Source organism: Aaosphaeria arxii (genome assembly GCF_010015735.1).
Source record: "Aaosphaeria arxii CBS 175.79 unplaced genomic scaffold BU24scaffold_8, whole genome shotgun sequence".
Lineage (NCBI taxonomy): Eukaryota > Fungi > Ascomycota > Dothideomycetes > Pleosporales > Aaosphaeria > Aaosphaeria arxii.
The window spans coordinates 385,540-410,358 of NW_022983481.1; the positions used below are offsets into that span (position 1 = coordinate 385,540).

The window sequence follows — 24,819 nt, forward strand, 5'->3', positions numbered from 1 at the left end:
CCAATCCCCATCCCCCCCCCCAATCCCTCTTTCCCTCTGCCCTCCTCCCTCCTTCCCTTCCACTCTTTCCCTCCTCCCTCCCTCCTCCCTCCCTCCTTCCCTCCCGCAAGCCAGCCAACCCGCCCAGCCCGTGCCCCCCCTACCCTACCTCTCTACCTAACCTGCCCTTTCCCTGCTCTTCTTCCCTTCATCTCGCACTCTCACTCTTTCACTCCTCCACCTCCACCTCTTCACCACCACTCACCACTCATCACCAACTTCCCTCCACCCCCGATAACTTTCGTCGACTTCGCCGCCCACACGTCGCCAACCCTCCTCATCTCTCCTCTCCACCCCGATATGCCCTAATCTCGTCTTCCCCGAACGTCTTCACGATCTTTTCCTTGTGTTCTTGGTCTTCCCTTCGCTTCTATTCCCCAATAAAACGCGCCCGCGCGCGCTTCATCGACTGTCACCGCCGTTAACTCAACCACCAAATTGAAACATCTACACGGTCCAGTACTGTGACGCGACACTCTCACCTCACCATCTTCACTTCATCTCACCTCCCTCGTTCCTGTTCCCCACCAGCGTCGCCTTCTCCCCGTTCGACGACCGTCGTCGTTGCTGGTCTGCCAAATTCACTCTTCGTCGCGCCGGCCCGCAAACACCTTTGCGCCAACCCCATCGCCTTCTTCCCTTGCCTGCGCGCCCTTTGCGACCCTCTTCTTCGTCTTCAAATTGCAAATTGAGTCGCGCGCAACGCCTCCGTTGTCTCTTTCGGCGCACGAATCTCCCTGATCTCCCGTGTAACCGCTGTGTAGCCCTCACTGTCGCGTTCGCTGCCCTCAAACACCTGCTGCCACCCGCTCGCCCCAGCGATCGCACCCGCCCTGCATACAGTAGCCTGCCTTTCCTCCACAAATTGGTCTCTTGAACGTTCTGAACTCCTTGCAGACTCTTTGGAGATTGCAGATCGAAGACCCTGGCCCACCTGGATCTCCAATCGAAATATTGGTCCTGTGAAGAACCAATCCAGACAAATCGTTCTAACCTAGGAACGAACCATCTCTCACCAACACGAGGTTCGCCAACCGCCATAGTCAAACATGGAGTCAGACCGCTCCCATCTCTCCATCACCCTGCCGCGCAACTTCATGTTCCATTATCACGATGAACACCCGCCTCGGACTCCAGAGCCTGAGGTGAGGCCCGCCACGGACGACCTGCAGCCACCACCTCCCCCGCGACAGACGCTCAAAGTCCGCCGCCGTCGCACAACAGCTACAATCGTGGCTCGCAATGTCGAGGACCTACTCTACGACGAACGGCCGATGATACCTACCATCGAAGCACCCGAACTGCATTCAGATGTCTCCATGGACCTCTCTCATTTGGCCACTCAGACTGATGATGCCTACCTTTCTCCCGCTATCGTCTTCCACCGCATGGTGTCACCGCCCAAGACTCCTGTGTCCCAGATGCGAGAGTTCAACACATTCCAGAACGACATCCACTGGTCCGACACAGATCACGCCAGCCAGAGCGAGAGTTCGAGCCGACCGACTTCTTCATCCGGCTTCTCAGACTCCTCCATCTCGTCCAGGGAAAGCTTCGAATCTTTCCCTTCTCTCGGCGGCAGCTGCACGAGCCCAGAGGAGGACATGGTGGACCCATTCTCTTACTATCAATCTCCAGAGGCCAAATGGCAGCCAGACTCCTCCCCACTCGCAACTCAGCGACGGGTACATCCTCAGAAGAAGCTCAAGCTAAAAGCCTATTTCACTCAGGAGATGGACTATCACCTCTGGATGACCTACCTCCAGTATCTCCAAGATCCTACCGTTACTCCATTCAAGGCCCTACCCAGCACTGTTCCTCCGAACGGAGTGTGCCATCGTGTTGCACGCATGGCACGGAAGACTTGGAGAGGTCCACGCTCGGCACCAACTACGCCGTGGATGCGATCCAAGTCTCGATTCACTTCTCGCAACGGCACCCCTGACACGATCAAGCCCAACAAGAGCGGCAGCAACACGCCCGTGCCCGGCTCAACAAAGCCCCACGCTCGCTTTCCCACAGAGAAGCAATGTCGCAAACGTCTCCGGGACTTGGCCAAGTCGAAACCTACATTGTCAGCCCACTACCAGCGCTTGCTCAACCACCGATCCCCATCACCGTTCCAGTCCTCACCACAAGAAGCCTCTTCATCCTCTACTCAGCCACCCGCAGGGTTGTCATCCCCGTTCTCCTCGGGTGGGGGATCTACAACCTTTTCCACTCGGGACATGAATGTCTCTTTGGCAGCCAGCACTGCTGCCTCGATGCAGTTTGGCAATCCTTTGTCCCAACTGTCGAGTCAAGCAACACCTCGCCCTGCGCGGGAGGCTCGCTCGTCAGCACATCAAAAATCACAGTCTCTCCATATCGGCCTTGGACTCGGTATCGGTAGCATGATGAGATCTTCGTTCACGACAATGTCCGAAATGACTGACAGGAGCATGAATCAGCCTGCTGCGCAGACGTGGCATGCACCATCTGCTCGTCCGGGCGGGCTAGGTTCACCCCTTCAACTGCACGCTCCCAGGCCAATCTCGCGGCCCTTCAGGCGACGTGCCCTCCACAATTTCGAAGAGCAGGTCCGCAATCGGGGCAACAGCTTTGTCGATCAAGTTTTCGGAGCCCCTGCCGAATCGAGTCACCGCCGTGTTCGAAGCCGGGGATTCAGCCTGGGCGACATGATGGAGGGCGCACGACGTGCTCCTCCATCAACCAACGGCTCGACCACAACCAACGTCTCGACCGAGGCCAACCCCTTCGCCAGCATTCTGGGCACACCTCAAAGTCTTGTTCGAGACTCAGCTGCCGCCGACCAAGCAACGATCCGACTAGGCTCGCCCTTCAGCGGACGGCCAAATAATACCTTCCCACGAGCGTCGACCTCTTATGGATTCGAACCGCCAGCATCCTTTGAGCAGCGTTTCGCTGGTCTGTCCGACGGCTCCAATCGCCCCGGAAACCAGTCCTAGGCACCAGTACCTGCTAATTCTGTTATCACCATTTACGCATAGGTGTTCGTTCTTGCATCATCGGCGTTGTTAGCATCTGTTGCGTTCAAGCGACATCTATTGCATCTCGAATGACCTTCCCAAACCCCTCTCCCGAGGGCAATCATCCACGCCAGAAGCGCGTTGCTCAAAAAAGCATTTCCTTTGTTAATATTTTCGACCTTCGACCTACCTTTTCGGCCATCTTGCCTCTTCTCCTATGTTTTTCTCGTGTGTTCATCTTTGTTCGACACATATTTGCCCATCAAGGAGAGAGAGGCCCTCTCGCTTTTTTGGACTTACCCTTTCTTCCGTACCCCCATATGCTCTGGGGTCCGATGGATTCATGACGATAAAGATGCATGGCCCACGTTTCCGAGTCTACTTCCATAATATGGAGTGAAGCGGCAGAATGGGGCGAGGTGGTGAAGAAATTTTCTTGAACGTGGATCCCACTCCGTGACCAACCTACCGAGTGGTCACCCAACTTCGCCCCACCCATCCGCACGACTCCCTTGTAAAATCCACACCACAAATTTCGGTAGGAGTCATTGTTTGGGCTCACGATACCGTACGGGAGGAAATCCGTTGTGTGACATCTCTCCTCAATTTCACCTTCTACCTTCCACGCACATGGCAGACTCATGCACCTCGTTGTAGTGTAGTGTGTTGTCTGACATGTGCTGGTTGGACACCCCTTTATTGACCCCTTTTTTCCCTTCAATCTCCTTTCTCTTCGACACATTGTCTTTTTCTTTTCTTTTTTCCTTTCTGAAATGTCTGGGCTCCAGCTCTTTCTTGCTTGTTCACGAATGAAACGTTGATGAATTGACTCGGAAAACTCAAGGAGGAAGGAACGAACGGATTTGAGAGGGAACACGATACGAATTCCCTTCCTCTCCCCTTTGCTCTTTTGAAGTTTTCCCTTTTTTCTTCTTTTTCTCTTTTTTTTTTTCCTTTTTCTTTTTTGTGTGGTGGAGGGAAATGAAATCATTTGGCTCTGCGGCGCTCCTCTTGCGGAAAAGACAAAGGAATGGACGCCCGTCCAAGATCCCCCACTCGTCACGATTTCGGCCATGTATCGGATGAAAGATCAAAGAAAGATTATGATGAGTACGAGAGAGAGAACCTTTAATAAATCCCTTTTCTTTAAAGAAACCAAATCAATCAATCAATCAATCAATGTGAATGAATGAATGAAAGAAAGTGAAATGGTCGACCTCCTCTCGAGAAACATTGTCTTGTGTGTTTCTGTCCAGTGAGAGGAGGGGGGATGAATGTCTCGTGCCTGCGTCTGTGCTTGCTCATCTCTCTCTTCTTCTTCAACAGACTGGGCCTTCCGGGTTTGTGAATGACGTCGTCGTCCAGCCAGGGAATCCGGACAGGAGAGGGGGAAGGGCCCTGGATTGGCGAATTCCCTCCTGTGTTTACAGCAGGGCGACGATCGATCGTTGGAAGGAAGACAGAGAGAGAGTAAGAGAGAGAGACACCGAGCACCTGCGAAGTATAATTTTAGCTAGGCTGTTTTGCTTGAATGGGGAGTAAGAAGAGAACCACGTTAGGGGTGATGTTTTTTCCTTTGTTTCTGGAATGGGTGACCAAGAGATAGCATGGCCGACACAGCTATAGACTGATGATGATGACAACGAACACGACAACGACGACGACGACAATGTGAAATTTAATGATTGAAGGTGAGGGGGGTGGTGAGAAAGGTTTATATGGAAGTGGGACGGGCGGAGGAAAGAACAAGGTAGTGTAAGAGTAAGAGTAGGGTAATAACCCTAGGGTGTAAGAGGGAGCAGTAGTAGTAGCAGCCTACTAGAGTAGCTGCAGGGCCCAATGAGCCAGCCTAGCCCCGTCCAACCCCTCCCACTGTCCCTCCCATAAGCACCACCGGCATGAAAGGCATTTGAAGATAAAAGAGAAAAAACAAAGCCTAGCTCCGGGCCCTTTGCCAAAGGTTCGGGTGGTGCTCGGCGGCGCGGAGGTGCGGGTACAGCAGTAGTTGTATGTAGTTAGAAAGAGTTGTGAGTTTAGCGGTCGTTTGGATGGTTAGTATAATTGTAGATTAGTTGGGGTCCGCTTCGCTCGTGTCGTTGAAGATGGACTGCTTTACGTAGACGGTAGAACCCATCATTCCACTTGGCGTGTTGCGTCTGTCGTCACGGTTTATTTTTTAATAGTTTTAGGACGTCTGACTTGATACGAGTTTGACCTCATCATGCGAGAGACAAGGTCAGCTCAGACGCAACATCATCAATAGTAGCATCAGCAGTGCAAGCATCAGCAGCGGCCTAAAACGATCCAATGGGTGGAGCAATTGCAAAAATAAAAGAAGAAAGAAATATCCATATGCGAGGTCTTTACCGGCTTCGCCTGGAGAAGCCCCCTTCCGGTACCGGTTTCTGGCGCTGGGCTGTTGGTCTTGTGAGCTATGGCTGCAAGAGGACTGAATTGATGCATACTTGCTGTAGAGTAATAATTGGATAATTAGAATAATTGGAGAGAGACACACACAGAAACAGAGTCCCACCAAATGACCAACCCGAGGCGTGTCTCTAGCGCGACTCGTGACGGCGTGAAAGCGTTTTACCGCGTAAAGTGGAAACGCTGGGCCGGATCCTTTTGGTGGATGATGAGGGGGCTGGGCGTATGAAGACGGTGCGATTGACAACACAACTAATAATCATATGCTTCCGCCCCCTTCGCCGTGCAACATCAATGCCCTTTCTGAGTCGTAGAGGCGTTGGTTTGTGGAGCCGCAATGACGTGAGGTTTTAGTTGCCTGCTCTTTCTCTTCCCTTTCTCGTTCGATTTTCTTTGACGTCGGGCTTTGTGTGCTGCATCAATAACTGCACGCACTGCCTATTGAAAACTCGATTAGGGACCCGATATGCAGCCAGCCAAGTGTCCAACGCCATTAAAATCTTCTCGGCCTTTCCTTCTCTTCCGATCGACATTGATTGTCTCAAATTCTTGACTATCTAAGTGGCAGACGGTTTCGTTAGTCTGCTGCGGGGCAACCGGAGCAAGAGGCCCAGGAGGCCCAGGAGGCGTAGATGATGCGTATTTAGGAGCTCCCAAGCCGTAGTAAGTGCTGCTCCGGTCCATGATGACTATTTTCGTGCGGCATATATCTACGCGTTCTGCATGCGTACATGCATTTAGACGTGACTGAACCGCGATCCAGCCAGCCGGCCAAGTTGCCTGTCTTCCTCCATTTACACCATTGGAATATGAGTCGCCCGTACGGAACTTGTTATGCGGAGATTGTGGGGTCAATGAGACGATCAGACGGGTCAGAATATTTGTCAGTGGATGGGGCTTTCGTGGAAGGTTTGAGCATGCTACAGATAAGTTCCGAGTCGAACATATTAGTCGCTCATGCTCGAGGACTTTGCTCGATGAACGCCGGTACGCCCGCCTCCTTACTGGCGTTCTTCTCGCAATCGAAGAGCGAAACGATAGGCCGTTCGGGATGATGTTGACACTATCACACTCAGTCTGGATTTGGCAGATCGAATAAGCTGAACTCTCGTTTACCTTTCATCTAGCGATGCCGCCATGGACGAGCTCGAGTGCGAAGATCAACAATCCATCGGGCTCCTTCCTATAGGCAGCCAGTACATGGAGAAACAAACAACCCCAGCCCTTGCATAAAGAGGGTAGAGAGAAAGAGATGGCGCCATTTGGCTTTTGTTCGTGGTGCGTAGGTATTCATTGTTGGGGGAAGTAAGCACCAGGAGTTGGTGTGTGCTCTTGCCCCTCAGACCTCACCACCTTCCTTCACCTCTGGGCATCCCTCTTTCCCTACAGACTCCACATTCAAACACGCACACCGATGCGACGCACCCCCTCATTGATCATTACGAATACTCACAAGCCACTGTTGAATCTATCATGGGGCCTCTGACAAAGGAGTAAATACCTATTGTTCGAGCTTTGGGCGTCGTGGTTGGCGCTTTCTGATACCCATGGCAGATACGGTGAAGGGATTGTCGTGCAATGGGGCTGTCACTGCGTCTTCAGTACCCAACTGGCGGCCTGATTCCTTCTATCTTCGTGATACCCAACGGACGAAATATCATCGCGCGTTACCCAACTACACATCCACTCGGGTGGTGCCTTGCCTTGTGCTCAGTGGTCTTTATTGTTGCCAGGCTGATGTGAAAGGCCATCGCACAGGTTCAATATCAACGGCGATCTTCACATGAAAGGATAATTTTCCAACGGGCGACTTTCCTGTTGGAGAATGTTGCCTGTGATTACGAGCTAGCAAACCAAATGGCGCAAGAAACTGCTGATCATCCTATGTTTGTTTGATGATTTTCTTGATTGCTCTACGTCTTCAATTATAGAATGCACTTCATATACGCTGGACATGCTGCTTTTGCTGAAATGTGCTTCATCTTCATGTATGCTCATGGTGTAGCAGGCGCGTTCAAAGTACTTTCAAACTTGTGCTTAGCCCTTTTCTGGGTGTTTCTTTCATGAGAGGCTTGGTATGCGTCAGCATTCCCCGGGTGGCCACCACTCGCATGCAGTGAACAAAGAGTCGAACGACCATGGCATCTAGCTGCGAAATCTCGTTACACAAGGTGGGAAGACGCAATCGACAACATAGTGTACACCCTCTCATGGTTTGCCATTCGCTCTCGTCTGCACTGTTCACCGTCCGCGATACTTCGCGGGGATCCAAGCGACATACTCCTGCTGATTTCTTGACAAAACCTTATCGTTCTATTCTGCTGGATAGCAAGTGCATCCGTTTTCAAGCTTTCCCCTCTGTCATACATAGAATATTCACTTGTGTCATCCTTCGCATATTTGAAATCATGTACCCTACCGCCCGTGCCCATCACCTGCTGGTCCATCTTCATCTCTTCATCACCTCCAGATCTCTTCGGCAGACTCAGCGGAAGGTGGAGTTTTTTCTTCGACTTGCCACCCTTCAAGGGAGAATTCAAGCTGCCGCCTTCGTCGTGGTCGCGCGAGTCTAGTTGGTAGGCCCCGACGTTGCTGGACTTGAAACTCGATCCGGAAACGATCATGTGCGCTGCTAACGTTTCTGCTGTAAAAACGCACTGACAATGGTAGTGAATGTTCTCGGTTCCTTGGAGAAGGTGGACTCATCGTAGCGAACACCATCAACGCATCATCGACGACTAGCTTGTGCCTTCCAGAATATCAGACCCTTAGGCATGTATGCAAAAGAGCGACGAATACTGCTATTCCGACGTATGGCCACACCTCGAAGAGAAGTTCCACGGGCATGACGCAGGAATAGAACAAGAACAAACCATGAAGTGTAAGGAAAATATGTCTAGACGTCGTTCAAGTTCAAGGAGAAAGAAGCCTTCCATATGAATCTGCTGCTGGCCAGCATCTTCAGCATCTTCTTCAAGCTCTCTGGCCCAACTACTTGGCTCAGAAGGCGTTGACGATGAAGTCAGAGCGCGGAGTCTAGGCGCCGGGTGAGCATAGGCTTGAAGTATGAACGTCAAACAATCATCTTTTTCGATTGCTAAGGAGGTGAATTGTGAATGGGTGCATCATATCCAATGTTACAGCCAGAAATCGGAGCAAGATTGGTCTAAACAGATAGATTGTTGTCTTTTGTTCTCTGCTTAGGTTTTAGGCCGATAATCCTCGTTTACTTCCGAAAGCCGTTGTAGCATCACAATCCCAGTCCCCTTTCCGGATGGCCCACGGAAGGGCCCGGACTACGGGCGGGATTATACGCCAATGGAATAATTCGCCCGGTAGTTATTAGCCTCCGTTGACAGCGTCAGGTACGCAAGCACCCTCACCGTCTCGTAAAGAAGTGTTTAGGTTGTTCAGCCTTAGCGTTATGTTGCATTCACTCTATTATACAGAACATCGACCTCACTTCCTGCCGACAGTGTGGCATACAAGTAGTTCACGATCATAATTCTGCTCCCGTCAATAGATACAACTTCACAGCGAATGCCAATCTCATCAATCGTGGATGAGAGTGGATTCTTTTCATTACCATTGGATTATTTAACTTGGCAAATATTCATTGTGCACGTCCAGTGGCAGCCTTCCCCTACTGTGCCCGCTTTATCTTCATTCCCCCGCCTCGACTCCAATTATCCAAGCCTCAGCCTTACCCCGCAGGATCTTTGCTTTTGCCAGGTGTATGGTGCAGATCAACTGATTTCTTATTCGTTGGAAATGTGTTTGTCTACCAAGCGACAGCATGGGCTAGAGATCACCTTGCGTAGCTGGATTCAACCTTTCTTACAAGGTATGGCAGCTGAACCGTTGCAAGTTGCAAGTTTATCAACTCGTATCCTTCCTTCTAAACCCAATCCGATTGTGTGAAGTCTCTCAAATATCTGCAAGTGTGTGATAGTGTGCATCTCCCAGCGGGTTAAAAGGAGACAGCTGGCTTTGAAGGAATCGAGCCGAGCCGCCTTCCTGTAACTGATCATCTCTATGACCCAAGACATACTTTATGAATGAATCTACCGACTGAACATTCCAATCTCCCTGGAACCAGTTGCAAGCAAAATCCCATAATTACCGTCAGCAGTATTCATGATACAGCTTCACTCTTCTTATCACCGAGAATTTGAAATAATCAATCTGAGCATAGCAGCATGCCCAACTTCGAGGTTCAACGCTGCAATGAGGCAGATATGCCTCGTTTCTTCGAGATTCTTTCTTTAGCTTTCGCGAATGACCATGAATACGTGGACTCCGTATTCCCCTAGCACCACACTGCCGAGGGGCGTAAGGCAGGGAGCGAGCGCACGCTTCAACTTTTCCATGGCGACCTTTACGTCAACTTCCTCAAGGTCATCGACAAAGACACCGGCAAGATGATTGCAGCCGCAAAGTGGAATTTGTACGAGGGTGGCGGAGTGCCTCCGCAACCAAAGCTGGATGGTAATTACTGGGAGAACAAAGAGGAAAAGGAGTTCACGCAATACATGTTCCATGCCTTCTTCGCCTCTAGACAAGTCGAAATTGAAGAGAGTGGTGCTTGTTTAGCCGGTATGCTCCATCCGCATGTTTTCTGACTTATCCCCAACTAAGTTCTTCCAGCACTTGACATGCTCATGGTGGATCCGGCCTGGCAAAAGCAAGGAGCTGGAAGAATGCTGATAAAGTAGGGTCTCGCTGCCGCAGACGAGATGGGCGTGCATGTAAGTTCTCGATGATATCTTAGTGTGATGGGGCTGATATTTCAGGCTGTCGTCGAAGGCTCTGATAGAGGAAGGAGACTGTACGCAACAGAGGGATTTGATAGCCCACATTACGTGTGTCCTGTGCCCGAGAAGTTTACGACACGACGTAAGCAGACATACTGGTGGATGAAGCGACCAATTCAGTCTAAGAATTCCTTAAACTCAATGTCGGACTGGATTGAACCTAGGTGTTGCAATCAAAGATGATTGCATGTAAGGAAGTTGAGCATCTTACACTGCTACCTTGACTGATAGTCTAATCAGCAAAACGTAACATATCATTTAGTCTCCGCATTCAACAATCAGGGCGGATATTATTGTCCACGATGCGTAATCCATAATCATGTTATTATGCCGTCACAGCTGATCGAGCAAATGGTAAAATTGTACTTTGTCAGGCCAGTGACCAACTTTCACGTTTATATTCCATGTGTGTAGTTCTACCTACAACCTCTTAAAGGTCTGGTATGCTTTAGTTCTTTCCTCCTGATTTCCAGTTGTTGAACGATTCGTCAATCTCAGCACGCTTCTTCTCTGCCGCCAACCAGTTGTTGAACGCCTCATCCACCTCGGCGTTCTTGTTCTCTTTTGCCAACCAATTGCCGAAAGCCCTATCCACCTCAGCACTCTCCCCTCTGTACAACCAGTTGCTGAATGCGTTATCCACCTCAGTGTCGCGCTTCTTCCATCCACCCTTCCAGTTGTTGAAGGACTCGTCGATCTCAGCACGCTTGTCTGTTTTTGCCAGCCAATTCCCGAAGGCCCTGTCCACCTCAGAGTTCTTGTTTTCCTTTGCCAACCAATTGCCAAAAGCCCTGTCCACTTCTGTGGAGTCACGCTTTGGGCTGGCGGGTGCTGCACCCGTGAGGGTGGCGCAAAGACCAGCAAATGCCAATAGCTGCGAGAAATGCATTTTGAAATATAATGGAGGTAAATTTTAATGTGGAATAAGGATTTGATGAAGGTACAACGAACTGTTCGAGATGATCGTTACATTCCGGAAGATACACGTCAAGTTCGGTTGCTTTATATATTCGGGCGTTTCCTGGTCAGTATTCGTTTCCTGCATTAGCCTGCTCGTGAAGTGGACAATGAATGCAAGAGGTCATACGTTAGATAGGAAGAGAAGCCCAATGGCATCACTGCCTGGGCTCTGAGCTTGAATGGAAGAGATGTAACCTTCTGTATCGCGTTACTAGGTGGTACCAAACCAACGTATTCACCGCAAAACTAGGGCTGGAAGTGACACAAGATCTGCAGCCATTCTATCACAACAATATTCTATTATGTTATGGCTAGAGTGATACCGATGTGGCGGATCTCGAGATATATTGGATCTAATGTCCCGGAGATCGAACAATTTCCTCGTGACCTCGACAATGCAAACCCATAGTAATGGCTAGAATTACCGAATTTCACATCATATAATTTTGAATACAAGACATCAAACAAGCATTCTACCACGGCTTGGTTTGCTTGTTACTCAGTGCAAAATCAAGTGAAGTGTAGCTTGGGTAAAGCTTATCGTCTTAGATTGGAAGCTTGCGCTATCTCGCATGTATTGACATTGCAGATTGAACGAAGATGGAGACATAGTGACGTAACAATTGTATTGACTCAACATTAAGTTGAAACTGGTATGGAAGCGCACAGTTCTAGGGACCAAAAGGCAGGTGTGCACGCTGCTTGTTGGTATGGGATCGCTTACGAAGCTAGACGACTGTTGGTTCCTCCAAAGGACTGGCTGAGACGCTTGGACAAGACGTTTCCTGATGCACAACGTCGTGTCCTCGAGCCAGGGAGATCTGCATAGATACGAGTTCAACCCCACACGCACAACGCGCTATACGTCGAATTGGCAAAGATGGAAGCTGATAACTCCCCGCAACGACCGGAAATCGCAATTGCCATCGTAATACGAGATTTTACCCTTGCAAATGACGCATCATCAAAATGACGAGATACGAGTTCTCGTAACAGTCTTTCCAAATTCGTAAGGTGTATAGACCTGGGCTCACGACGAAATCTCTCCACAATAGATTGTCAGGGTTAACATGCATTCGATCGTATTAATGACTATGGCTCGGCCGAAAACATGAGCAATCATCTCGATTCTTTCGTGTAAACAGTGATATCTCATCTTTCACGTCTTCACGAACGCACTTCAAACGTTAGCCAAGATTTCACTTTTTGCTGTTCAGCCGGCCGGGCATGTCTCAGTCAATGAAATATAGCGAGCCATCTGGTGAGATGCATGAGAGATTACTAGCTGAAAAGTCAGAAGACGCATTGGAAGGCTCGTCAAGTCTAATGGCGAGCCCGAGACGCCAACGGCGATATCAGCTCCTGACTTTTCTGCCATGGGTTTTGTTAACTGCTTCAATCTTGGTCGGAAGCTACACATTCTCACAAATGCAAAGAAAGCTTAAGGCTCATAATGATCAACTTGTGTTCTGTAAGTCCATCACATGTTATTGCGTCCTGAAAATTCCACGTCCGGGAATAAACGGATACCCACATGAGCAACGTGCTGAAGAAATATAATAGCTCCCGCAGGCGAGGCTCTTCGCTATCAGCGTTTTGTATTTCCGGATGCCTTTTCAACAAAGACAGAGTACATGGGAGAGCCCGGCCCTCAGCTTGACGCAAAATGGGAAGAGATCTATAACCTACCAACACGTATTCCAAAATGGCAAGCTGAAAAGTTAGAACAGCCAACGATCGAGCTGCCTGATGACCCTGGGAACTATGTTATTCTTCTGGACATATTCCACTCAATGCACTGTCTCAATGAGATTCGCAAAACTCTCCACCCAGAGCACTACACTCCTTTCTACATACGCGCGAACATGTCACAAGAGGACGCTCAGAGTCATTTAGGTAAGCAAGAAATTTGACTGTCTGCATCAATGAACACAAAATTGACCGATTCAGATCATTGCGTCGAGCATGTAAGGCTAGCGCTGTGGTGCAATGCGGACATCAGCCCCATATCCTTCCGATGGAAAAAAGACGGCCACTCCGTAGGAATGCACGGCTATCATCATACCTGCCGCGATTCTGAGGCAATCCTTGAGTGGGCAAGAGAAAATCGACTCCGCACACCGCTTCCCTGAAGCTCCTGTAGCGTCAATTTCAGTAATAGCAATAGATTTAGCATGATGATAGCATCATTGATCAACTACGAGATAAAATCAATGATTCCGTGGAGAACACGGACAGTACCAACCAACACTGCGATGCCTTCGTAATCTATCAGCTTGTGAAACACCTCATAAGGGGCATTTATACACGATGGAATTCCCCAGGCTGTAACTACCAACGGTATCTTTTGAGATAAGAGTATGTATAACGAATACTACTGTGTGGGTTTCAATTATTGTCAGCGACAGCGTCAACCATGACTATAATAGCAGCACGAGGCTGATCATTTGTCCCCTCCAAGACCAAGAATTGTCATTCAATTAAGGGGCTTCAAGATACTATAATATGATAGCAGTAATCCTCAGAATTCATGTCCATCTATTGAGATTGTTCTTAGGCATCCCGTACCTGACATGAAAACTTAGACACAGCTGTACTCAAACCCTCTTATACCACTTCTTCTTCTTCTTCTTCCGATTGTAACATATTGCTCTTAGCTATTTTCCAAGAACCAAGAATCAAATGCGTGCTCTGCTGGTGCAATACTATCATAGCCCAGGAGATCACGATTGTATTGCGCATCAGCCCATGTGTACGGACTCTTTACAGCCTCCCAGTCAGTGACAGCACGTAAGAACCTATCGCGATTCTGCTGTTCCTCTCCATCAACCATATGATAAAACCATCTGTTTCGAAGTGCACCCTGGACATTAAGCGTAGTGCGCTGCTTGCGTTGATCTTCGTAGATTTTCAACATTGAGGTTACAGAGTCGGTACTGTCGCCACTGCTGTGTAGCCTCGCACCGGTAGAATCCGGGGCGGACTTAAGCTTTCCAAGCAGTACGCCTAAAACCGCTCCATCTTCGACTGCCATAGCTGCTCCTTGAGCTTGATATGGTAATGTAGGATGGCATGCATCTCCAAGTAGTGCAACGTGTTTCTGCAGATTGATTTTAGATTGAATGCTTTGGAGAGTTCAAGTTGGCCAGTACCTTTGTCCATGTCTGCAACTCCTCGTGATGCAACAATTTCCATTTCAAAACAGATGGAATACACGATATCAGCTTGAGCAGCCTGAAAATAAAAAACGAGGGTTAGATAAAAGCTTGAAAAGCTACGCGGTCAATGACTTACACCGGATCCCAGCCTTCAAAAGTAGCTCTCATCTCTCCAAGCTCACCATGGGCGGTCTTAACACCCTCAGGCAAGTCGTCCGGTCGAAGCAACACCATATTAAACTCCGCCCCATTTCGCAAAGGGTAAAAGACGACATGCTTGTTCGGACCCATCCATAGTGTCACAGAATTTTGCGCACAAAGCTCGTCTACTCGCGAATCTTTCAACGCTTCGAGATCCGCTCGCGTGAATGTTGCCCGATAGGCCAAATCTCCAGTCTCAATGGGCGGTGCAGATCGTTCAAGCAGAATTTCACGCGTCACAGACCATATTCCTGTTCTCGGTCGTAAGCATCACTTCTGAAGAGTTGGGAGCTCGTGTTTATTACTTACCGTCTGCGCCAATGATAGCGTTCGCTGTGAGTTCTGTACCATCCTCAAGAACCACAGTATCTCGATCAGTCAAGATATTTTTAACACTTGCGCCTAACCGAATGGCGGCCCCAAGTCGAGTTGCTTCTTCAAGAAGTATGCCATGGTAGTCTTGTCGATGTATTACGAACCAGGGTGCGCCGTAGTTCTCGATGGAGGACAACGTTTGCTCCTTTGAGCATAACATTTGTCCGTCTTCATATCTTCGGACATCGATTCTCTCAACGACTGTGGCTCTATCGCTAATTTTGGGAAGCAGACCGAAGCGCTGCAAGATTCGTGACCCGTTTGGGGGTATTTGGATACCGGCGCCAACCTATGTTCAGCTGTGTGAGTTCACCGTCCCATGGTGAGAATGAAGAAAGACCAAGAGGAAAGGGAGGTCTGAGACCACGATGTGCACTTGCATTTGATATAATAGGAGCTCGTTCAAGTACGAGCACATTCAATCCTTGGCGTCTGCATTCAATGGCACAAGCAAGGCCACCAAGACCCGCACCGATGATAATCACACTCGACACTCTTTGCATTTTGGAAACCATGTTAGGAAGAGGAGAAGTGTGTACTGACTTTAGGTGAACGTCTATCAAGTGAGACCATAAAAGTTTGGGGTGAGACAACAACGAGGCATCTCTGTCAAATGTAGTGTAGACAGGCCTACCACCGATGATTGGGTCCGAAGGTCAGCTGAGGAATTCCAAATCATGGTTGCCGAGTGGAGAGGATAGTAAGCACGGCCTGGGCACCTCGTTGGCCCGAGGTACGTGTGGAAAAGAAGTTGGAGAACACGGTCTTTTGCGGAGAGCGGGTTAGCTAGACATCCGTTCATGTAATAGTTCTGGGGGGAACTGTGACCATGACGGTGTTCGAGTATGCTGCGTCGTAGTAAATTCCACGGTTTAGGTTTATTGGAATATCAGTTCATTGTAGAGGTAGTGGAATGAGACTGATGAACGCATCATCGAGATTTCACGGTAGCATGAAACAACAAGGAAGCGAAAGATGGCCGAGAACTTGACTTCATAAATTCTTCATTTAGAACGAAATATTGATAAACTGTCTTATGTTCTTGTACCTCATACTCTCAAATTGCCATCGCATCTTGAAACTTGGCAGGCGTTCCTTGGGTGGCATCTGAAGGCATAACGAGTTCTTTGCCTGTGTCTTCCATTCTGCCTGTCACAAACGCCAGCGGTACATTCGGACCCCATACATGCAAACTGCTAGGTGAAGCTGGCTCTCTAGTGGCAATAGTTTCCTTGTTGACAAGATCTCCGTCGGAGTAATGCTCAACAATATTGCCGGAGCTATCAAACCTAAACCGAATTATCTTCGTCAGTCTTACGCATCACTCTGCAATCTCAGCGAGATTCTGAAGTGGTTCTCACCAATAGTCGAAGATTTGGCTGCCAAGGACATGTCGTCCAAGTCCCCAGCAATTCTTCCAGCCTTTCTTGAGAAGCCAATCGTGACCCAGAGTTTCCGTATCGAAATCGTTCACCTCATAGCTCGAATGGTGAACAAATGCGTGCGGCGCATCAGTGGCCGCGACGAAGAAACTCTGAGAGAACTGCATTAGATCGAAATCTCCATTATAGCAGCAATTTTATGGAAACTCACATGATGGTCTGTGAACTGATCACCCAAATCAATATGTAAAAAGCATGTCTCATCGTCACCCGTGATGGGGTTAAAGACAGAGTCGGTCTCCTTTAGGTTTAATGTCTTCAAATACCAATTCAACGTTAATTTGAAATTGTTCCGTGGAACACCGTAACCATAATGACCCAATTTGTGAATTGGGCTAGGTCCGGGCGTGAACCTGCGAAAGTCGCCTTTGCGATCTTTTCTCGTCACCGTGTTAGAGACCGAAACTGTCTTCTCCAAGACTGGCAACGAACTACCCGTGACAGGCTGCCTCAACTCCTGTCCGTGTACAAAATGAACGAACATGCCATTGGGATCTTTTATGGATACAATCTCGCCGCCTCCTGGACCGTCGTTCTTGCGGATTGGGGTAGCACTGTCGACTCCGGCTGCGATGTCTAGATCGGAGCGGGTTTCTACAGCCCACGCGGCACCAAGAAAATGTCTGCTGTCATCAGGGGACTGCTCAGCAACGTAGATATACGGCTGCTCTCCGTAGCCTCGTAGATATACTTTGCCTACTCCGTCTCTGGCCTGCTCGATAAATCCAAAGTCGCCGAGAAAATCAAGTGCCGTCTGAAGATTTGGGTGTTGGTAGTAGACGTGAGCGAGTCTGACGACTCGGATTCTTTGATGGGTCATTTCGATGCTCAGACAGAGTTAAGTTTTGTTTTGACGTATCAAAGGTCAAAGGAGTCAGAGAAACAGGCATTTTATCAGTTGTAATGGAAAGCATCTCCGCTCGGATGCGCATGTACGTTGTACGCCAGACCTTCGTTGCGGAAGTACCCAATCCTCCGGGGAAAAAGTGGGGACGGTGTTTCGCGGTACCGGCTTTCCACCAAAGCAATGCTCTTTCAAGTGCCGCGCAACAAAAGAACAGAGGGATTGTTGAAAACTTGAGTAAAATAGCGCGGTCGTGTATATGCTAAAAGTACATGACTTTGCTTTCTTGAGATACATCTGTAGAAACCTCTGTTGCGTACCAACTCTAGACTTTGACTTTGACCTCGATCTTTCGTTGAACCGTTACAAGAGACTTGAGACAATGAATTTCGAAAAACTCGTTCGATTTGAACATGGGGGTGTTGTATCCTATGGAGACCTCCAGGCCGAGGAGGATGGCCAATACACTGTGAAGCCACTTGATGGAACGCCCTTCACTACGCTGAAAGCGAAGAATGTTCCCCCGGTTCGTGTGGAGAAGGTGAGTTCACTATAGGTACCATTTTACATGTATAAGATTGAACAGGTTAACTTTGGAAAAGCTACTTTGCCCGCTCGAAGGTACTCCAATCATCATCTGTGTCGGTCTCAATTATCGAAAACACGCCACGGACGCAAATGTGAGTGAGCACCATCACAGCAACGGAGGTATCTGAACGAGATTCATCAGACCGAGCTTTTGATCACATCTCATAGATTCCTGTGCCGAAATACCCGGTCATCTTTACCAAGCCTCCAACTGCGTTACACGGTCCCAACGAAATCGTCTCCATCCACTCAACATGTCAAACTCATCTCGACTATGAAGGCGAACTGACGTTTGTCACTTCTAAAGATTTGAAGAACCTTCCATTGACTGGTGACTTTGACCTCTCTGATTACGTCCTTGGATATACGGCCGGCAACGACATCTCGGCACGTAATTTCCAGGACCCAAAGGTCAGCGGTGGCCAATTCTGTTATGCCAAATCATTCGACGGTTTTGCCCCTATTGGACCGTACATAGTTAATTCTCGCCTTATTCCGGATCCTCAAAAACTGCACTATACAACCAAAGTAAATGGAGAAGAGAGGCAATCGACTGGCACGGACGACATGATCTGGAGCGTCAAAGAAATCTTGAGACATTGCAGTCAAGGCACTACGATCAAGGCTGGCACGGTGTTCATGAGTGGGACACCTAGTGGTGTGGGCATATTTTGTGATGGACTGTTAAAGGATGGAGACATCGTCGAGGTAGACATAGGAGGTGTAGGCAACTTAGTTTCTACAATTAAGTTTGAGAAGCAAGATGCGAATTTGTAGAGCTTAAAGAGGGCAGATAGTAACCTGACATTGACCATCGCTTAATTTTTGTATCTGAATATAAGTGATGAGAATGTTGGTTTTACAGCGTGCTCCCCTTCCAGGGGACACGTCGCCTCTCTCTTGATTTGTTGTATAATTGGTATGCGAACTATGAAACCCATGTTGCCACAATTCAATATTTTTCTAGAGTCACATCCTTTGATTAAATTTTCCTATCCGTTGTAGATCATTGCGCGACTTTATACGAGCAACGTTGTGAACGGATCGTCCTCAAGATGTAGCCCTTGACCAAGGAAGAGTCTCGTATCAAAATTCTCTCCGACTTGGGGAAAATCCAATTCTATGAGCTGCGATAGATCGGCTTCAGCACAGTCTTGATTTTCTTGATCAACTTGAAACCCTTCAAATTGTGTCCGATGCCTACTCTGCAATTCGCCGCTGGGGAGCATCCTCGAATTTTCTTTGTACGCACGCGACTCAGCCGGCGTTTGAACGCTGTGTACTGATCCTGGTATGAAAGCTGGATATCTTTTTACTAACGCTCTGTCTGCTGGCAACAAAGTCATTTGTGGATCCTGGCAAATTTCATTCACTCCTGTATCGGAGAGTTAGTGAATAATCGTGATGCTAAGAGGGGATGCGGTGCTTGCTGAACATACTTAACGCAATGGAGCCACATCTCCATCTTCGCGAAATTTGCCGTTGCAACAACATCGTAAGTTCTCGGCAGGACGACAAAGTATCCTCATCGCCAGCAATTGAGGTGGTAATTGTGGGATGAGGAAATATGAGCAGGAACGCAAAGAAAGGGTGCGAGTCGGCGACATCTTCCGGTGACCACTGCGAGAGTATCTTGGCATTCCAGTACGCTATATTTCTCGTTGGGAGTGATATTCCATCATTTGTGTGATGTTTCATTGCAAAGCTCGCCGAACTTTCACGCTTCATATTAGTCCTGGACAAAATATGAGAGGTGGCAGAGAGCATAAGATGCGCGCCAATGACCCAATTTCTTGCATGAGTTGAATTTGGCCCAAAGTCTACCACGTCGGAACCAAGAGCCATAGAGTTTGGAAGCGCCAGCCTCAAGCAGCTCAAGTCATTCTCCAGCATTGTCTGCTTTTCCAGAGAGATATGGCGTTTCTGTTGCGAAGCGGAATGTGCCGATGACAGCAGGAAGTTTGCAACGAGAAACCAAGCCCTCTCACTTTGGTTCTGTGCACCCTGCAACGATTTCCAACAGCAACCTGGTTGGATCTGCAACTCTGCCGACGAGGTCTCCTTGTCATCAAACCACAGCTCGTCTGAAACTGGAAGAAGAACGGACATCCTGCGGGCGTCGATCATGAATGGGTGGCAGAAGGTACTACTTCCGAAGACGTCCAGCTCCCATACTAGCCACCAGGCTCTTCGCATCTCCTCCTTTTCAGACCACGACTTGCCCTGTGCAGTCTCAGAATGTTCATCATCCACGCTGGATAGACCCAGATCGTAGGCAAGTCTTGCACAGACACCTATCAGTATCCAACCTTGTGTCGATGTACCCGAGCAAGAATGGTAGAATGCTAGCAGAACGCAGCCCTGAAGAAAAACAAGCGTGGGATCATCTATCTCCCTACCGCGGGCATAATATATATTAGCCATCTCCGAAAATTCTCTTCCACGTTCCAAGGCAGGTTTTCGGCTGAGAGACTCGTGGTTGCAATGGCACGCTGCCAGCGAGAACATAGAACTGAGCAGCAAGCCTTCCTCAGGAGGTAATCCAGAAAGGACATCATCCCTACTCAATATAGGGGCATATTTACGCATAAACCTTGGTTTGTGAAATATCGGCAGCCAGCATTGGATATGTTCAAAGAAAATATCCACAAGGACTAGGGCGAGTGGGCATGGAATGCGACCTGATGGTGGCTCAGTGACTGCTCCTTCGCCTTGAAGAAAAATCGAGTCGTTGCCGCTACCTGGGGACTGGGAAGGTAGAGAGCGAGAAGATAGCTCTGCAGCTGTACATTCGACATATCCATGCTGCTGACCATCCGAAGATATGCTTTCTTGGGTTGTTCCAATTGTTGATGTTGGTACACTTGGGCTTGGAGAGACGCCAAATTCCACCTGATCCAGATTCGCCTCTGAAGGGCCCCCATGAGCGAAGAACCCGGCTACTGCTGGCGATGTTTGATCAAATACACTTCGGCTCAATGCGCGGGTCTCAAGAATCTCGAGAAGCCGCTCTAGGCTTTCGTTAACAGCCGGCGAAGGCCTCTTCCTTGGTCGCGAGCTCTGGACAGTGGTCTTTCGCTTGAGGGGAAATTCGCATTCGATGCCTGTCCGATGACACAGGCCACACACAGGACGAACACGGTCGCACTTGGTCTTCTTACGATTACACTGCTGACATGCCCGACTGTACACAATGTTTTGCTCCACCTGGGACTGAGGCTGAGTATTTCCAGTGTTGGGAGTCTCGTTGGTAGCCATGAAGGAATCCCTTCGCTTCTCACATCCCTTGATGTGCTGATGATTGTTCGGATAAAGGATGATGGACGAGATGGGTTGGGAGGATGCAAGGTCAAGGTGAGACGGGATGTGGAGAACCTGGAATACAGGGATTGCGGGGATGGAGGTGTTAGCCCAGGCCCCATAGCCTGATTGAAAGTGGGGAACGTAGCAGAATTCAGTAATTAGTAACTACTAGTAGTTAAAGTATATAGTAACTACCTTCCTCGATATGTACCGAGGTAGGAAGCTAACAATAATGATAAATATTGTATGGAAATACCTGTGCAAATAAATTGAATTTACATTACTCTATTTAGTCTCCTTTTAACAACTTTAGACGCTTTCACTTCTTAATTTCTAAGCTACACCTTTGTGTTTACGGGACCCGCATGATCGCGTTGTAACTCTTATCCGTATTTGCGGCTAACACCTACAGCATACAAAACGTACTACAATGGTCAACACTGCCGGCTATGCGAAGTGGTTTCGAAACTCGTCTGATTTGTTTGTTAGTTTGTTTGTTAGATACTCTATCAGTAAGTTCGTTCACTTTGCGACCCTTTTTATTCGTTCACGATATTCTGACGACGCCATCTCTATTCTGTTTTGATCTTCCTTACGAAACTACATTGGGACCTTGGTAGATCTGACCATAAAGAAGTCCCGTGATGCAACAAGATGAGCAGTCATATTCAATTCCGTCCTTGCTTCCCTCGTGTTTACCTTGAGTGTTTACCTTGGTAAGTCGCTTCATCTGCGTTGCCACTGTAGTTCTTGTATCGCGTAGGCGCGAAAAGATATCAACATTTACCAAACCACACTTGCTCGATGTCCCCAGAACGTATGATAAGTCCTTAAGCTGTGAGACACCGTAAACACGATTCTATGTCTGCGATGCGCCCGTAGGAAGGCAATAAACAAGAAGACCTCGTGTACAGTTGTTGATTGATGTAGCGTAAAGTAGTTGTCGCACAAAGGCAGGGGGAACCGAAAAACAATCAAGGAACGTACAGTAATACTACTGTCTCATATAGACGAAAGGCCTACAGCTTCGACCCCGCAGCAGCCCCGAAAGGAAGATTCGTGAACTGTTTATATTCATCCAAACACTCAGGATTTGCAGCGCTCTGTCCAACCTTCAGTGCCTGACCACTGACAATAGCCTTTACCATGTTCTCAATCTTTTTTCCGTTGCGAGTATACGGTATATCAGCAACCTGTCGTATATGCTGCGGAACATGCCTCGCGCTCAAATCCCGCCGTATGGCATTGCAGATCCGCTGTTTCAGGGATTTATCGAGTTTCAAGCTGTCTTTAAGCTTGAGGAAGAGGAGAACTTGCTCGTCTGGGTCCGTTTTGCGACGTTGACCGACTGCGATGCAGTCTTCCACTTCAGCAAAATGGTCGAGTATGCCGTAAATCTCAGCCGTCCCAAATCGAACACCTATGTGATCATTATTAAGACATGGACAGGCGCCATTTGCCGGTGATTATGCAACTAACCTCCAGGGTTCAACACACCATCACTTCGCCCGAGAATCTCATAGCCTCCAGTGGCCGGAATTACGAATGAAGTCGCCGTGACACCAGACTCTCCGTTCAGGATACTGATCGAAATAGGCCTCCCGGTATTTCTCTTCGCCACTTTTGCCCCAAAAGGAGACTGGCATTGTGAAGAATGGCTTTGTGATGACTAAATCACCCTTTTCTCCGCTATCTTCGATGTTGTGTCCCTCGTGATCCCATATTTCAACCTTCATCCCTAGAGATGCGGCTGCTAATTCGCCGTTGTGTACAGCGGTAATCACGTTCGCTCCAACAACTACATTCATGTCAGTGACCAGACACCTACGACAGTTTGAGAGATAATTATCAACTCACTACCGCCTACAATATCAGTTCCGCCTGAGCCGCTGAAGAGACCGATTCGGGAAGGAAATGTCTTGTAGAACCAATCGCAGATCTCTGAAGATAAAGGCGACCCTGAGACAGTGCAATAAAGAAGGGTGTCTAGTTTCGGAATGATCGTCGTGAGGCGCTGTTTCAGGGCAGCTAAATACTTCGGGCTTGTCCCCCAATGTGTGACCCCTTGCTCATCTACAATATCTAATTGACTTGTCGGAGACGGATGAAGGGGACTGCCGTCATAAAGCACGATTCGCGTACCAAGTGCAAGAGCCGATACCAAGTAGTTCCACATCATCCAACCAGTCTACGTATTAGGTTTAGTACTGTGATTGCATTGGTCTTGCAGGATCTGCTGAACGTACAGTTGTATAGCCATAGTACACGGACCCAATGGTCATATTGCTGTGTAGCATTTGCTCCTTCTTATGTTGAAGTAATGCTGCGCCACCGGCATGGACGATACCTGTAGGAAATAGTCGTTACCATCTGCCTGATCATCACTTTCTCCATATCTATTTCCAACTTACATTTTGGAGCGCCGGTAGTACCAGAAGAATATAGGATATAGATTGGGTGATTGAATGATACCTGCTCAAAGGTCAAGGGCACAACTCTACAATTCAGAAATGCCGCCCATGAGATTCTGGAATACATCAGTCAATGCGCTTCATGGTACAACATGCAGCATGTACGCAATGGACTTACACGTCGGTAATATCCCAGGTCGGGCCATTGATAACAACGGTCTTCGAGAGTTCTGGAACCTTCTCCCTCAGCTCTGCGATAGCCTGACTATACACAGATCGAAGGTCGATATGCTTTGCGGCATATAATACCTTTGATTCCATGAAGATCAACTTTGGCTTTATCTGTAAAAATCGTTCAACGATCCCTTGTCGTCCCATGTCTGGAGCAGTCGATGAAAAGATAGCTCCCAAGGAACCAGCAGCGAGGAGAATCACAACTGCCTCTATGCAGTTTGTCATGACAACTGTAAATGAACGTATCAGTACAGGCCGCGTGATCTGGTATGAATTAATTGAGATTATTGGCATACCTGCGACCCGGTCACCTTTTCTGACTCCCAAGTTTCTCAGACCGCTTGCACACTCCTCCACACTTTGTCGTAGGTCCTTCCAGGATAGGTGTCGCCAATCTGTTCCACCTTCGCGGCAAGCCGAGATCGCAATCGCGTTCGGAGAAGACGCCAAACCAGTTGCAAGGACATTCTCAGTGTAGTTCAATCTTGCTTCAGGGAACCACTCTGGTCTGGGCCACATGGACTCAAGGCCATTGGCGACCTTTGAAGGTGGGACGCTATGAACGACTCCGCAGAAATCCCATACTTCCCCGCAAAATGCTTAGTTGTTCTCACGGCGCTTTATCGCGATTACTACACTGGATCTCATCCAGGGTATATCTCCTGGGCACCAGCCCATTACAAATAGTACTTATATAGCTTAGTAATATTATATTCTTAACTTCTTACTTCTACTTTAACTATAGTTAATAATAGGATAGAACTTATTGTTACGATACCAGAACCTATGAGGACAAAGAAGGCGTCAAGTACTTGGGACGGAAGTTGGAGATCGTGGCCAGAGGGCTCGATGACACCCAAGGACCAGTCACGTGATCCAGCACCACGTGAACAAAGTGATCAAGGTGATCAAGGTCTTGGCAAGGGCCAAGAGGTTGAGCAGCTTGATCAAAGACTAGGAAGAACGGGTATATAAGATTGCCAGATTTCATATGTAGGAGTTCTTCGTAGTCAATAACAAATTGTATCTGATC

The 24,819-nt window shown here is 48.4% G+C and overlaps 9 protein-coding genes across 9 annotated transcripts; 4 read left to right on the plus strand and 5 right to left on the minus strand.

Annotated features, from left to right (window-relative positions):
* Positions 1-776: 776 nt before the first annotated feature.
* On the plus strand, positions 777-3,149 carry BU24DRAFT_267092 (uncharacterized protein). The gene has a single exon (XM_033522559.1). It carries the CDS (start codon positions 1,089-1,091, stop codon positions 3,006-3,008), a length of 1,920 nt encoding a protein of 639 aa, XP_033380306.1. The 5' UTR covers positions 777-1,088; the 3' UTR covers positions 3,009-3,149.
* A 6,506-nt stretch (positions 3,150-9,655) lies between these two features.
* On the plus strand, positions 9,656-10,453 carry BU24DRAFT_435427 (uncharacterized protein; the record flags this gene model as incomplete). Its single annotated transcript, XM_033530090.1, has 4 exons — positions 9,656-9,757; positions 9,794-10,052; positions 10,104-10,167; positions 10,228-10,453. The coding sequence occupies 4 exons, from the start codon at positions 9,656-9,658 to the stop codon at positions 10,451-10,453; spliced, it is 651 nt and encodes a 216-aa protein (XP_033380307.1).
* Positions 10,454-10,718: 265 nt separating this feature from the next.
* BU24DRAFT_465547 (uncharacterized protein) lies at positions 10,719-11,159 on the minus strand (the record flags this gene model as incomplete). Its single annotated transcript, XM_033532281.1, has 1 exon — positions 10,719-11,159. The coding sequence occupies one exon, from the start codon at positions 11,157-11,159 to the stop codon at positions 10,719-10,721; it is 441 nt and encodes a 146-aa protein (XP_033380308.1).
* Positions 11,160-12,457: 1,298 nt separating this feature from the next.
* Positions 12,458-13,362, plus strand: BU24DRAFT_465548 (uncharacterized protein; the record flags this gene model as incomplete). The annotated part of the gene is made up of 3 exons (XM_033532282.1): positions 12,458-12,701; positions 12,794-13,126; positions 13,181-13,362. 3 exons carry the CDS (start codon positions 12,458-12,460, stop codon positions 13,360-13,362), a joined length of 759 nt encoding a protein of 252 aa, XP_033380309.1.
* Positions 13,363-13,883: 521 nt separating this feature from the next.
* On the minus strand, positions 13,884-15,467 carry BU24DRAFT_485254 (FAD/NAD(P)-binding domain-containing protein; the record flags this gene model as incomplete). The annotated part of the gene is given in 6 exon segments (XM_033533381.1): positions 13,884-14,330; positions 14,383-14,464; positions 14,525-14,840; positions 14,899-15,253; positions 15,329-15,361; positions 15,375-15,467. 6 exon segments carry the CDS (start codon positions 15,465-15,467, stop codon positions 13,884-13,886), a joined length of 1,326 nt encoding a protein of 441 aa, XP_033380310.1.
* Positions 15,468-16,321: 854 nt separating this feature from the next.
* On the minus strand, positions 16,322-17,226 carry BU24DRAFT_435432 (uncharacterized protein; the record flags this gene model as incomplete). Its single annotated transcript, XM_033530092.1, has 2 exons — positions 16,322-16,498; positions 16,558-17,226. The coding sequence occupies 2 exons, from the start codon at positions 17,224-17,226 to the stop codon at positions 16,322-16,324; spliced, it is 846 nt and encodes a 281-aa protein (XP_033380311.1).
* A 406-nt stretch (positions 17,227-17,632) lies between these two features.
* Positions 17,633-18,615, plus strand: BU24DRAFT_485266 (uncharacterized protein; the record flags this gene model as incomplete). Its single annotated transcript, XM_033533382.1, has 3 exons — positions 17,633-17,791; positions 17,853-17,930; positions 18,007-18,615. 3 exons carry the CDS (start codon positions 17,633-17,635, stop codon positions 18,613-18,615), a joined length of 846 nt encoding a protein of 281 aa, XP_033380312.1.
* Positions 18,616-18,753: 138 nt separating this feature from the next.
* BU24DRAFT_453456 (uncharacterized protein) lies at positions 18,754-21,164 on the minus strand. Its single transcript, XM_033531268.1, has 2 exons — positions 19,278-21,164; positions 18,754-19,213 (listed from the first exon to the last, which is right to left on the minus strand). Exons 1-2 carry the CDS (start codon positions 21,094-21,096, stop codon positions 18,858-18,860), a joined length of 2,175 nt encoding a protein of 724 aa, XP_033380313.1. The 5' UTR covers positions 21,097-21,164; the 3' UTR covers positions 18,754-18,857.
* Positions 21,165-22,160: 996 nt separating this feature from the next.
* On the minus strand, positions 22,161-24,769 carry BU24DRAFT_443339 (acetyl-CoA synthetase-like protein; the record flags this gene model as incomplete). Its single annotated transcript, XM_033530581.1, has 8 exons — positions 24,083-24,769; positions 23,731-24,016; positions 23,553-23,668; positions 23,388-23,488; positions 22,999-23,329; positions 22,703-22,939; positions 22,621-22,665; positions 22,161-22,561 (listed from the first exon to the last, which is right to left on the minus strand). Exons 1-8 carry the CDS (start codon positions 24,303-24,305, stop codon positions 22,161-22,163), a joined length of 1,740 nt encoding a protein of 579 aa, XP_033380314.1. The 5' UTR covers positions 24,306-24,769.
* Between the last annotated feature and the right edge of the window lie 50 nt (positions 24,770-24,819).

Bases quoted from the DNA above. Each gene is read 5' to 3' on its own strand.
- BU24DRAFT_267092 (XM_033522559.1), top strand. From the start codon at position 1,089: ATGGAGTCAGACCGCTCCCATCTCTCCATCACCCTGCCGCGCAACTTC.
- BU24DRAFT_453456 (XM_033531268.1), bottom strand. From the start codon at position 21,096: ATGGCTACCAACGAGACTCCCAACACTGGAAATACTCAGCCTCAGTCC. The intron at 19,214-19,277 runs GTATGTTCAGCA...TCTCCGATACAG, and splicing joins ATGTGGCTCCATTGCGTTAA to GAGTGAATGAAATTTGCCAG.